Raw genomic sequence first — 15,155 nt, 5'->3', positions numbered from 1 at the left:
TAGAAACAGTAGCTTTGAAACAGAGCATTGAATATTAGAGATGGAAGACCTCAAACTAAAGGGCATTAACAGTAATCAGTAGCAGCTTTTCACATTTTATATCTACAATGCATACATCCATGCAACTAAAACAAACATTATGGAATTTATACCCTAAATTGAAGATTCAAATCAAATTTCAAACTCAAGGAATCTACACAGAGGTCAGGTATGCTACTGACCCTGAAATATGGACCTTGAAATCAAATAGTCAATTATACAGCAAACAGTAGTTTCTCCTCCATAATTCTACAGAAGGAGAACACCTACAATGATTGAATGACAACAAATTTCAGAAAGAATCCTGTTTTTTCGATACATTTGGATAAAAGTAACTAAGGCTTAAGCTTAAGGGTCAAACTTTAAAGTGTCCTGGATTATACATAAACGTCAGTGGTACAGGCTGTACCTGCCAAGATGTTATCCCCTCTTGACCCACCACGATGAAACCAGACTAACATAACTATTTAGATGGCTTACTGTCCAATTCTCTTCCTTAGGCAGTTTACAGTTCTGATGATGATCAAGAAATGACTATACAATGAATTCTGAATTTCTCAAAAACCCACTTAAATTTCCAAAGTAGATCAAGTTCTCCACATTAATACTTTTCTTGTGCCCTCAATGTTAGTAAATACTGCTAAGATTGCCTGCTCATCACCATTCAGGGTCTGAACAAAGATCACTCAGGTAAAATACCTCTTGGAGATCACCAAAGGATCCTTCTTTAGTTTCTGCTCTTTCAAAATTTAGTAAAATCTTCCAAGATAAAGTTTAAAAAGCATTAAACCACTTCAAGCCATTGCCTGACTTCACAAATCGCACTCACTATGCCAAATGCAGAGACTATATTCTTCATTCCATATTTTGAAAGTCCTCGAAGCAGCTGCCCTTCCACACACCTTTTGACAGGTAGTTTTCTGAGGGCAGCAGCTGGGTCCTTGGTCTTCGCCCATTCTTCCCTGCATTTCACCAAGTACCCCTTTTCAGCTGTGGGGAAAAAAAACTATGATTTAACTATTTATCCAAAGGACAACCTTCACAACTTAACATGCTTCCTGGGGAACACAACATTAGATAGAAAAGTCTAGTTGTGATGAAGGTGCCATGAAGAGCCTCTGCTCACCTGGGGACAGGCACCAGAAAGGGAAAAAATGAAATGTGCAGCAAGAGTACAGAATTATATGACTCTATTGACATTCCTCCCAGGGCAACAACAAAAGCTATTTATTCATTATCACCATAGTTCATTCAACAGAAGACAAAAACTTGGTAGTCCTTCCTTCCTTCTCCTTTTCCATTGTGCTGTCAAGTTTTATGAGTTACTTTCCTTAAATTGAGATTTTATTTTTCTTAGCTTAATTACCTAAAATGAATATACTTATTTTGACAATTTAGGAAATTCTACTTAAATCCCTTTTATATAGCATAGCTTTAGAGATACTTTCTTTTCTTTTTTGGGGGGTGGTGGTGGGATGGAGGATCCCAAGGACTGAACTCAGGGACACTGGCCAATGAGCCACATCCCCAGACATATTTTGTATTTTATTTAGAGACAGCGTCTTACTGAGTTGCTTAGTTTCTTGCTGTCGCCAAGGCTGGCTTTGAACTAGAGATCTTCCTGCCTCAGCCTCTTGAGCCACTGAGATTACAGGCATGCGCTACTGTGCCAGGCTTTTAGAGATACTTCTGAAAATTTTTAGTGCACTCTTTAAAAACTCTTAGGGTGTTTTGCCAAGATTTTATATTTCATAATACCATACCTTAACAAAATAGCCACATGAATATGATCCCAATATATTCAGATATTTAGTAGCGAATGAAGGGAAATAAATCTAATTCTTAAAATATTCACTGATTAAATTAATAAATTAGATAAGTTAAAGAGCTAAAACCAGGATATAAATTTAAAATTGGAAATATATACATAAGATTTGTAAAAAAAATATAAAGAAACAAATTGTACATTTATTAATTTTAGTTGTAGATGGACAAAATACCTTTATTTTATTTATTTATTTTTATGTGGTGCTGAGGATCGAACCCAGTGCTTCACAAGTACTAGGCAAATGCTCTACCACCGAGCTACAAACCCACCCCCTTATCTATTTTCTTAACATGAATTTTATTCTTACCTCCAGAACGGGGTTTCAGTATTAAATCCATGACTTCTGTCCAGGAATTTTGTAAAATAGCTCTAAAATTAAAAAGTATTTATTTTACTTAACTTTGCATTAAGGTGAATCTTGTCTGCCCATATCTTTGCAGAGTTAACAAATCATACTAACTTCATATTATTTTACTAAACATTAGCAGAAAAACTATAATATTGATTTCAAATGTAAATGCAAAAGGACTTTAGAAATAAGGAGAGAATAAAATTAAGGACAATGCTTACTCATAACATTAAAGTTTCAAAAGCTGTAACAATATAAATACTATATAGTTGATTTTAATTCATTATACATGGTATGTTTATGTGAATAAGAGTTTGTTGTTAATTTCTAAAAAAAAAAACTCTCCATGTTAATAAATACCTTCTTATCCAGGTAAACAGAATAAATACAATTAATCCTTCTTTATTATTCTTGCCAAAATATAAACATCTTTATTTTTGTTGATTTTAGAAGTTATAATTCTTGTAATTATATTAATGGATTTCCTGTTGTTAACCATCCTTAGTCCTGGAACAAGTCATATTACATCAGTCTTTTTTTTTTTTCCTGTTTATTTATTTATTTTTTTATTAGTTGTTCAAAACATTACAAAGCTCTTGACATATCATATTTCATACATTTGATTTAAGTGGATTATGAACTCCCATTTTTACCCCGTATAAAGATTGCAGAATCACATCGGTTACACATCCACGTTTTGTACTCCTGGGGTGATAAATTACTCAGCTGGACAGGCTTTTAGCAACATCTCTTTCTCTTTTTTTTATGGTGCTGGGGATTGAATCCAGGCCTTGTACACATGAGGCAAGTGTTTGTCCACTAAGCTACACCCAGTGCACTTTCAGCACCATTTCAAGAAAGAGTTTAAAATTTCATACTAACAGTACTTGGCACTGGTCTGCCGGATATAATAGAAAGACTTAAATGATAAAAACCTTTATTCAGCATCAACTGTTATATAAACTATAGCCTGCAGTCAAATTTGGTTGGTCATTGACTGTAAATAAAGATCTACTGGAAAACAGCTTTGCTCGTTCATTTGCATATTGTCTATGGCTGCTTAATACTATAACACAGAGCTTATCAGTTGCAACAAACACTATATGTCACACAAAACCGAAAATATTTACTACCTGTATAATATAATTCTTAACTGCATGACTTCTCAATATCTTTAAGATGCTACCATATATTGTGAAGATATCAACTTTTATATTAAATATGTACATATCTGATTTATGAAAGGTTATCTGGTATACTACACATGAAGATGTTTTGTCCTTTTCTTCTTCCTTTTTTTTTTTTTTGGCACTGGGGATTGAGCCTAGAGGTGCTTTAATACTGAGTCACATCCCCAGCTCTCTATCTTGCTCTCTTTTTAAAAAATTTTATTTAGAGAGAGGGTCTTGCTGAATTGCTCTGGGCCTCACTGTTACTGAGGCTGGCCTTGAACTTGTGACCTTCTTGCCTCAGCCTGCCAGGTCACTGGGATTATAGGCAAGTCTACTGCACCCAGGTATCTTTCATTCCTCCACATTGTTTTATTTTACTATGGTAAAATAAACACAAATTTATGATTTTAGCCATTTTTAAGTGTACAATTCTGTGGTATTTTACACGTTTGCTATTGTGCAACCATCGCTACCATTCATCTCCAGAACTTTTGAATCTTTCCTTCCTGAAACTCTGTACCTGTTAAACAATAACTCCCTATTCACCTGTCAACCACTATTATATTTTCTATGATTCTTCTCTAGGATCTCATGTGAGCAATCAGCCAGGCATGGTGGCACACTCCTATAATCTCAACAACACAGGAGACCAATGCAGGAGGATCATAAATTCAATACCAGCCTTATTAACTGAGCAACACCATCTCCAGATAAAAAACAAAAAGGGCTGAGAAGCTGGGGATGTAGCTCAGCAGTAGAGTGCTTGCCTAGTATGCACAAGGTCCCAGGTTAAAAAAAGAAAGGGCTGGGAATGTTGCTCAATGATAGAGCACCCGTAGGTTCAATCTTCAGTACCAGGAGAAGGGGAAAAAAAAAAGGAATCATACATTATTTGTCCTTTTGTGACTGGCTTATTTCAGTTAGCAGTCTGAAAGGTATATCCATGTTATAGCATATATAAACAATTCCTACCCCCTCCTTTTTTTTTTTTTTGGTACTGGTGATTGAACCCAGGGGTACTTTACTTACAGAACTACATTTCTAACTCTTTTTATTTTTTATGTGTGTGGTGCTGGGGATTGAACCCAGGGTCTAGTGCTTGCAAGGCAAGTACTCTACCAACTGAGCTATATCTCCAGCCTCATCTCTTTTTATTTTTATTTTTTTGAGAATTTTAATATTTATTTTTTAGTTTTCGGCAGACACAACATCTTTGTTTGTATGTGGTGCTGAGGATTGAACCCGGGCCACACGCATGCCAGGCAAGCACACTACTGCTTGAGCCACATCCCCAGCCCTCTTTTTATTTTTTGAGACACAGTCTTATTGAGTTGCTGAAGCTGGCCTTGAACTTGTGCTACCACACCACAAAATTTCCTTCACTTTAAAGGATAAATTGTTTTCCTTGAGTGCATGTATCATATTTTGTTTTTTTATCTGTTCACTGACACTTTGGTTACTTCCACCTTTTGGCTATTGTGAATAATGACATTATGAACATGAGTGTATAAACATCAGTTCACTCCTGCTTTTATTTCTTTTGGGTATATAATCAGAAGTAGATATGCTTGATCATATGGTCATTTATATTTTATTTTTTGAGGAACTGCCATCCTTTCCCATAGTGGCTAAACCATTTTATAATCCCACCAGCAATGCACAAGGGTTCCAATTTCTCTACATCCTTACCAACACTTACTTAGCCTAGTGAGTATAAAGTGGTATCTCATTGTAATTTTGATCTATATTTCCCTAATGACTAGTGATGCTGGGCATCTTTTAATGTACTTATTGATTATTTTTAATTATTTTTAAATTGTTAAGTTGTGGCCCTTTTTATATTCTAGACACAAGTCTCATCAAATATATAATTTGCAAATATTTTATTCCATTTTGCAGGCTGCCTTTTCTTTCTTTGATAATGTTGTTTAATGCACAAATGCTATACACAACTCCAACCCTTTTTATTTTTTATTTTGAGGCCAGAGTTTGCCTAAATTTAAGTTACCCATGCTGGCCTTCAACTTGTGATCCTCTACCTCAGACTCTTACATAGCTGGGTAACAAGTATGTGCCACCACAACTGATTGTTTTAATTTTGGTAAGTACAAACTATCCATTTTTTCTTTTCTTTCCTGACTGTATTTGGTGCAATACCTAAGGAACTACTAACAAATCTAATAGATTTTCTTCTAAGAGTTTTTTTTTTTTTTTAAAGAGAGACAGAGAGAGAGAGAATTTTTTAATATTTATTTTTTAGTTTTCAGTGGACACAACATCTTTATTTGTACGTGGAGCTGAGGATCGAACCCAGGGCTGCGCGCATGCCAGGCGAGTGCGCTACCGCTTGAGCCACATCCCCAGCCCCTTCTAAGAGTTTTGATAGAGCTCTTATGTTTCTTTGATCCATTTAAGTTAACTTTTATATATAAGGGAAAAGTCAACTTTGGTATACTGCACGTGACTTTCCAGTTTTCCCAGCACTATTTTATGATTACTGATAGTCATATCACCCTTGTTTAGAATCATTTACCAAGATATGTGAGGATTTACTTCACCTTTTTAAAAAAAGTTTTATTGAGGTAGACTTTACATACCCTATAATTCACCCATTAAGTGTACAAATTCAATGGCTTTTGCCATTGTGGCCTTTTGTGCCATATCTCACAATTTTAGAAGAGTTTCATCACCCCCAAAGAAATCCTATCTCATTAGCTCCCTATTGGCCCTGCCTCAGCCCTGTTTCTGAAGATTTGCCTATTCCAGACATTTCATACAAATGAATCACAAAATGTTGCATTTTGTGATTGGCTTTCTTCACTTCATGTTTTCAAAAATAATTCATGTTATAGAATGTGGCAGTAAGTCCTTCCTTTCTGTTGCTGAATGATATTCTATTGTACATCACTTTTCATTTATTAATTCATCAGCTAATGACAGTTGTTTCTACTCTTTTGGATGATAAATTTATATTTGTGAAAATTTTTGTGTGAATGTAATATTTCCAGTTCTTTTTGGTATGTATACCTAGGCATGCAATTGCTAGGTCAGGTGGTAACTCTATTTAACCTTTTTTAAAAAATGTCTTTTATTTTTATGTGGTGCTGAGGATTGAACCTGGTGCTTCACACTTGCTAGGCGAGTACTCCACCACTGAGCCACAACCCCAGCCCTCTATTTAACCTTTTAAGGAACTACTAGGCAGTTTTTCAAATGGCTGTCTCATTTTATATCTCCATCAACAATGTATGAAGGTTCCAATTTCTGTACCCTTGCCAACACTTGTTATTCTTTTTTTAATTTTAGCCATCCTAGTAGGGGATAAAGCAGTATATTATTATGGTTTTGATTTGCATTTATCTAATGATTAGTGATGCTGAGCATCTTTTTATACGCTTATTAAAAGGTCATTTATCTATGTTCTGTGGAGAAAGGTCTGTTCAGACTACTTGCTCCGATTTAGAATGGGTTGTCTTTTTACTGCGGCAAATAAGAATTCTTTCTGTATATATTTGGAAGTCATCCTTCCTTCTTAAAATTATGAGCTGAGACTTTGTTTATTCCCTCAGGAGGTCCTATAGTAGTAATAGTAGGTTTCTTTGAAGGTAGGGAAACATACACATACACACACAAAATTCTTTTTTGATGGAGGGGTCTCCCAGATAGATCATATCATAGGCAACCAGACATAGTTTGACTTCTTTTCTGATTTGTATCCCTTTGATTTCCTGCCTTATTGCTCTGGCTAATGTTTTGAGGACTATGTTGAAAAGGCGTAATGAGAGTGGACAGCCTTGTCTTGTTCCTAGAAAAAATGTTTTAGTTTTTCTCTATTTAGTATGATATTGGCTTTGGGTCTGTTATAAATGGTCTTTTACAATGTTGAGAAAACTTCCTTTGATCCCTACCTTCTCCAGTGTTGTTTTTTTTTGTTGTTGTTGTTTGTTTGTTTGTATGTTTTTACTAATTTTTAGTTGTATAGATGGGCACAGTACCTTTATTTATTTTTGTGTGGTGCTGAGGATCCAACCCAGTGCTTCACACATGCCAGGCAAGTGCTCTACCACTGAGCTACAACCCTAGCCCCTCTCCAGCATTTTTAACATGAAAGGATGTTGGATTTTTATCAAAGTACGTTTTAGCAAACATTGAGATGATCATGTGATTTTTGTTCTTAATTCTGTTTAAGTGATGAATTACATTTATTGATTTGCTTATGTTGAATCAATCTTGCATCCCTGAAATGAAACCCACTTGATCATGGTGTATTATCATTTTTATGTTTTTTTTTTTAATATTTATTTTTTAGTTGTAGTTGGACACAATACCTTTATTTTATGTGGTGCTGAGGATCAAACCCAAAGCCTCGCATGTGACAGGTGAGCGCTCTACCTCTGAGCCACAACCCTAGCCCCTCATTTTTATGTATTTTTAAGAAGCAGGTTATGGAAATGGCTTGGAATTTTGAACTGATTCTGTACTGACCTTTAAGCATGCTATACAATTTTTGATCCTGGATAAATCTGGTCTCATTTTAATTAGCTATTTGTATCAATTATCTTTGGAGAGCAAAAATTACAGAGTCTAATGGCTCTCCTTCTGCTGAATTAACTACAAATGTATAGATTGATACATCCTTCCTAAATGTTTGTCTCATAATATAATTAGTAACTTTACTATGTTTATCCATGTCCTGTAACCATTAGCAAGGTTGATAAAGTATTTTTCTCTATAGTTATCATCTTGGTAACAATTTTTTTCTATGGTTAGTATACTTTAATTTTTTTTTTTTTTTTTTAAGTTAAGAGACAGGGGCTGGGGATATAGTTCAGTTGGTAGAGTACTTGCCACTCAAGCACAAGGCCCTGGATTCGATCCCCAGCACCACACACACACAAAAAATAATAATAATTAAAATTAAAATTAAAAAAATAAAGTTAAGAGACAGGGTCCATGTAACCCAAGCTGGCCCCAAACTCCTAGGATCAAACAATCCTTGTCTCAGTTGCTCAAGTAGCAGGAACTATGGGTAAACACCACCATCCTCAGATGCTATAATTTTAAAATATTAATATCCATTTACTGAATACTTACTATGTAAAATGAATAGAAATAAGTGCTGCATAAACAACATCTCACTGTCCTGTAAGGTTGGTATTATTTCCTTTTTACAGATGAATAAGGATGATAATCCATCCTTGACTTCTCAACCTATACTTTTATCCTTCACAACACTGCTTTAAAACTACTTGGGAGGCTGAAGCATGTGGTGGTTGGCAAGTTTGAGACCAGCCTCAACATCTTAGCAAGACCCTGTCTCAAAATAAAATAAAAAGGGATGAAGATATAGTTCAGTGGAAGAGGATCCCTAGGTTCTATCCCCAGAACTAAGGGGAAAAAGGGTAAAAGAAATACATGATAGAATTTATCATTTTGTGCTTCTAAAATCACACAAACAAATGCAATTTTGTGTAGTTAGTTGCTAAAATAAATGGACCAGAAGTCAAGAAAGATCTATTTCCAGAACTATAGCTATGTAACAAATGAGTTTGGATTGACCTCTCTAAGCCTAAATTTCATCTTTGCTAAGATGAAGGGTTGAAACATAAGGCATGACAACTCTTGGATCACTTCCAACCTGTAACTACAATTTTGACTCATATGAATAATTACTTTATGGAACATAATCTCTGCTGGTTAGCAGGATTTCAAATGTAGGTTTATAATCTAAATATTTATTGATATGATGTCTACCCTACTTTACCACTTTTTTTAAAGGGTTGGGTGAAGGACAGGTCACAGTTTAACACACTGGGAATCATTTGCTAACAGAGATCATAAAATACATCATTTCGGTTTGGCTATTCTGGGTAAGAGTCATACAACTGCTGGGCCACTTATTTTAAAAATAAAAACAGAATCCCTGAAGGGGCTATTGAGGGTGGGAAAAAAACTTACTTCCCAGGTCATGTTCTTTTGAACTCTGAATTTTTTTTTAATCTTGTGTATGCATTATCTTAAAACAGAACAAAAATTAAATTAAAAGAGGTTGTGGATCAGCAATTTAGTCACCCTAAACATGAAGAAATCTAGAAATAATTTAAAACACCAACAACAAAAACCTTACTTTTTTTTTTTTTTTATAAGAGATCTCTTTTAGATAAAAGCCACAAAATTAAATACAAACCTCCCAACTTGATATGTAGGGACAGCTGTAGTTCCAAATCTTTGCATTCCATAGTAGTTAATAAATCCAATCTCCTTGAGAGAGTTCATAGCTTGTTGTACTTGGTCATCAGTTCCTGTTATATTTCTGCAGGGGCCCAAATTATCCAGAAAAAAATATTTACAGCCAAACACATTTAGGGATGTGTATTATAAATGACTGTGACTCATCTATGTATCTCCTTTGCTCCCTTGTACTTTCTCTCCCTCTCCTGAGGGCTCTTTGTTAATTGTGGTAATATATTTTTAACAGTAAATTTATCATTTTAGTCATTTTTAAATGTATAATTCAATAGCTTTCAGTACATTCACAATATTGTGTAATCTTTATCACTATTACTTACTTTTGCATCTTCCCAAACTGAAATTTTGTACCCATTAAAGGATAACTCTCCATTCCTCCCTGCCTCCAGTAACCTCTACTCTACTTTCTGCAGATTTGCCTCTTTCAGGTATCTCAATGAAATGAAATCACAGGCTATCTTTTAACACAGTATTTGAAGAAGACTGTTTTTCCAAAGGTTGTGCTAAGCTTTTAAAAGGAGAATGGAGATTATTTTCCAGTATAAATACTATAGAAGCAATTACCTCAGGGGCCCCTCAGGCCCAATACCAGTGAACCCACACCTGATTAACAACTGTTATGAACAGATTCAAGATGACCAGGCACGATATCTCTGGTCAGCATTCCTTCAGTTCAGTTCTTTACCTGAGAACAACAGTGAAGTGATTCCCTTGAAGCTCTCCCAATTTCAGAGGGTTTTTCTGATAGCTGAAATTTCCTAGCTTAAAGTTCATCAAGCATTTATTCAGGTGGGCAAGTCTTTGTGCAGTTATTCTTAAAAAAAAAAAATGGAGCAGAAGGAAAATCATGAGTTATTGTCTAACTGAAATAGCCTAAGACACCTTACTACAGAAAACAAGACTACGCCACAGCTGTGACTGCTGGGAAAGACAGGCACTGCAGAAGGTTGGGGTAACACAATTTTCTTTTCTTTCTGGATTGTTCTGTCAACACAGCAGTGCCTGCTTCTATGGGAATAACATGACTTAGGCCATATTTTACACACTTAAATCCTTTGTAGTTAATACACTAATGAGTAAGAGAACAACAATATTTGTGAAATTTTCTATTTTTTTATGGGGGGAAGTGAGTAAAGGGATGGTGGCATTCCCATATAATTATAAAGAATGGTAAAAAGCATTTAAAAAATGGTCAGTCACATTTTTATCTATCAGAAAAATACTGTGAATTTATTACAGAAAACTTGGAAAACACAAAAATGCAGCAAGAAAAAATTCATACATTCATCCCCTGGAAAAAAATCTGTTCAATCTAACTTTGAATTTCTTCCCATTCTTTTTTTAAACACATGTTAAAGTTACATATATAGCTGGTACCCTCCCACAAATCTGTACCCTGCTGCTACCATTTAATATAAATGTTACCTATGCTATTATAAAAATTTCATTAAAAATTCCTTGTTTTCTTCAATAGGAAATCTATGTAGAAAAACAAAACCCTGCATTGAAAAGCCTTTGTCCTATCTCAATCCCCAATGCCGCTCCCCACTGACAGTCAATATTAAGTTTTTTTTATATATTTCTCCAGAAATATTTTCTGTATATATATATATATATATATATATATATATATATATATATACATACACACATGCTTTCTGTTCAGAAAAAATAAATCATACATGTTCAGCTGATAAATTTTCACAAAGTAAGCACACCCATATTAACAAGTACCTAGGTACTTTTTTAAAAAATTTTTTTCTAGTTGTTGATAGACCTTTTTCTCATTTATTTATAGAGAATAATTCTCAATAAATTATTGAGAACGGAACCCAGTGCCTCACACCTGCCAGGAAAGTGCGCTACCACTGAACCCCAGCCCCAGCCCCTAGGTCCTCTCTTTTAAAAAGCAAATTTGGGTACACAGATATTGGATTGAGGAATATAGCTCAGTGGTAGAATGTTTGCCTAGGCTACATAAGGCCCTGGATTCAATTCCTAGCACCGAAACATTTAAAAAAAAAAAAAAGCTGAGCATTTTGCTTTAGTCATTTAAAGAATGTCTGTTAGAGGTTTGCTTTATCCACACAGTTTTTCTGAAGCTGTCTCATCCTTTGTACAGCTACACAGCTGTTGCATTGTCCTTTAATGGACGTACGAGTGCAGGTAATTTTCCTCTAGTGTTGGGGATCAAACCCAGGGCTTTGAGCATGCAAGGCAAGCACTACTACCACTGAACTATACCGCCAGCCTTTTTTTCCCCTTAGTTGTAGATGGACACAATACCTTTGTTTTATTTATTTATTTTTATGTGGTGTTGAGGATCAAATGCAGTGCCTCACACTTGCTAGGCAAGTGCTGTATCGCTGAGCTACAACCCTAGCCCCATATTCCTAGCCTTTCTTTCAATGAACATTTAAGCTGCTATCCATCTTTTGCTATTTACAAACAATTCTACAGCAAATATCCTCACGTACATTTCTTTGTGCACCTATATAGGTATTTGTATGAGATAGAATCTCTAAAAGTAGAAGGGGTGGATTTAAAATTTTAACTCTTATCGCCCTCCAGAAGTTGAACCAATTCATGCTCACACCACCAATATGTAGATACCCATTGCCTCCTCCCTGTTTCTATTTCCTTGCTATGATTTGGATATGGTTTAAGTGTGTCCCCTAAAGATTCATAAGTTGGAAGCTTGGTCCTCAGTGTGAAATTATGGGAGGTGTTGAAACTTTAAGAGGTATAGCCTAGCCGGGAGTCCTTAAGTCACTGTGGGTGTGTTTGTGTGTGCTGTCCTCAAAATGGAATAATGAAGTTCTCTGGGATCTATAGAGAGAATCATGACAATAGCATGCCTGACTCCTGAATCACTCTTTAGCTTCCCATTTGGCAATACCCTTTCTCCCTCTTGTATGCGCTCCTACCACTGCCATTATTCCTAAGGTCCTCATCACAGCCAAGCTGATACTGGTGTCATTCCTCTGAACATCCTAAGCATCTTCAGCACTTTTTATTTTTTAAATTTTGCAATGGGGTCTTGCTAAGTTGCCCAGACTAACTGGAATTTGCAATCTTCCTGCTTCACCCTCTAGAGTAGCTGGGTTGACAAGTGTGTACCACTGCATCCAGCTGGTTCTGTTTATGTGTTTTGTTTTCTAAGATGCTTAAATTCAGGATCCAGTAGAGGATCACATATTGTGGTTGTGGTACCTATTTGGTCTCCATGGAGCAAATGTTGGATCTAGCTAACGTGCTGTTTTTCATGACTTTTAGAATAATCCAGTCAGCTGTTCTATGTCTTTCAATTTAGATTTTTTTGTTTCTTTGTGAGTAAAGTCAGGTAAACATACTGGTAGGAATACTACTTAGGTGACATTGTGGTCCTGTTCATTATGTGTTCAGTATATGACATATCAAAAACAATGATTCAGCAGGGCACACATGCCTGTAATCTCAGCTACTCAGGAGGCTGAGGCACGTGGATCCAAGTTTGAGGCCAACCTAGACAACGTTGTGAGGCCAGTCTCTATATAAAGTGGGAGCATCTCTGGGTTCAATTCCCAGTACCAAAACCCCAAACAATGATTTAGTTTGCTCATCATTTGATTAGGATGGTGCTTATTAGGTCTTTCCACTGCAAAGGTACTTCACCCTGTTTTTTTTATTAGTAATCTATAGAGGCACACTTTTGAAATTGTGTAAAAAATCTGCCCTCACATAGTACCCTTACTTCAGCCAACTGTTTGGGCACCAAAGATATTACAGTGTCCACCGAAAGAGTGTTTTTCTGTATCTTACCATTCCCCCTACAGTTGACAACACTTTTCTGAAAATGAGAAGTAAATACAGAAATTTTAGTCAAATTCATGAATCATTAAAAAAAAAAAGTTCTGATTCAAGTAATAGAAAGGGTGTCCCTAGTCAGAGATTACTTTTTTTTTTTTAATTTTAATATTTATTTTTTAGTTTTCGGCGGACACAACATCTTTGTTTGTATGTGGTACTGAGGATCAAACCCGGGCCGCACGCATGCCAGGCGAGCGCGCTACTGCTTGAGCCACATCCCCAGCCCAGAGATTACTTTTTAACACCCCAGGTTTTAGTAGAATACTTTCAGTTTTATCTTTATGTTTAAATGTTCGACCCACCTGGAATTTATCTGACATATGAAACTAAGGTAGGTAGTCAACTTTACTTTTTTTTTTCCCAGATGGCAACCCAGTTTTCTCAGCAACAATGAGTCAACGATTTTTTTCTGTTATTTTCAATTCTACTTTGAATACATACTAAGTCCTTCAATGTATATAGGCCTATAATTTTTCTACCTCATAATTTGCCAATGTTAAAATTGTTTCAGTTGCTATATTTCTACAATATCCTTTAATACTGAGGCCAATCCTCCTCCTTCTTATTTTATTTTTGTAGTTGTATATGGACAATGGGCCTTTATTTTATTTGTTTATTTTTATGTGGTACTGAGGATTGAACCCAGTGCCTCATACACACTAGGCAAGTGCTCTGCCACGGAGATATGGCCCAAGCCCCCCAAATCCTCCTATATTAGTCATTTTTTTCAGAATTTTAAGGCTTATTTTGCATCTTAACATTTCCACACAAATGTTATGCTCAGCTTAATTAATTAGAAAACTTACACCGGTATTTTTATTAGTGGGGGTGTTGTTTATACATTTTTTCAGTAAGAAGACAGGTTTATAAGTATCTAAGAACAGGTTTTATCATTTCTTTATTCATGTTTCAGCACTGCAAAGTGTATTTTTAATAGGTATCTTATGCTTTCAAGAAATCTTTGATCCTAATGGTTCTTTTTCTTTTTCCTTTGTAATAGATTTCATTTTTCCTCTGAAATTTCTAGTTGTATATTCTTATGTATTAATTTTTCTTATCTTGTATAATTTTCAATCAAATCTTGAGTAGATAACAACAATATCATCCATAAAAACCTAAAAATTAGTCACTTTCCTTCTCATTTTTAGCCCTCTTACTTTTTAATTTTGTTTGTTTGCATAAGCTACTATGTCCAGAATAATGATCAATGACAATAGTGAGGTCAGCTTTATCTTCCTCTTGCTGTAAATGAAATGTTTCTAGTATGTCACCACTAAGATATGGCATTTCATTTTATATATTGTCATGTTAAGACAGCATTCCTTAATCTCTACTTTAATAAAGAGATTTTTTTCCTAATTAGGAGAAATAATTTAACTTAGAAAAATAATTCATCCAATTAAGTTTATTTAAGTATTCATTTTATGTAAGAAGAATCAGTTGGAATTGTTTCGAATTTTCAACATATGAAATAATGCCACGATACATCACTGTACATAAAAAATTGGCTTTAGGTTTTAATTTTTTCTAAATTCAGATTTCCTTTGAAAAGACATCTACTCATACTGACAATCAGCAAAACAAAGGGCGTGTGTGCTTCATTCACTATGCTGAAGAACACATTTCACTCTTCCAGAGTCTGTCAGCAGTTCCCAGTGTTGGTCTTTGA

General features: G+C 35.2%; 1 protein-coding gene across 2 annotated transcripts in view; it reads right to left on the bottom strand.

Annotated features, from left to right (window-relative positions):
- Window positions 1-15,155, bottom strand: part of Pus7 (pseudouridine synthase 7) — a 49,481-nt gene that overhangs the window by 11,080 nt on the left and 23,246 nt on the right. Inside the window, exons 8-11 of one of the 2 annotated variants that reach the window (XM_027926399.2) lie at window positions 10,323-10,451; window positions 9,576-9,701; window positions 2,175-2,236; window positions 869-1,029 (exon numbers count right to left, since the gene is read on the bottom strand). In XM_027926399.2, coding sequence (XP_027782200.1) covers window positions 869-1,029; window positions 2,175-2,236; window positions 9,576-9,701; window positions 10,323-10,451 — 478 coding nt within the window. The remainder of the gene's footprint in view (window positions 1-868; window positions 1,030-2,174; window positions 2,237-9,575; window positions 9,702-10,322; window positions 10,452-15,155) is intronic. The other variant, XM_071613187.1, reaches the window with a different exon arrangement.

The sequence above is a fragment of the Marmota flaviventris genome, chromosome 1 (assembly GCF_047511675.1).
Source record: "Marmota flaviventris isolate mMarFla1 chromosome 1, mMarFla1.hap1, whole genome shotgun sequence".
In the NCBI taxonomy this organism is placed as follows: Eukaryota; Metazoa; Chordata; class Mammalia; order Rodentia; family Sciuridae; genus Marmota; species Marmota flaviventris.
The sequence above is the reverse complement of the archived record's forward strand: the minus strand, read 5'-3'. Positions and strand labels throughout refer to the sequence as shown.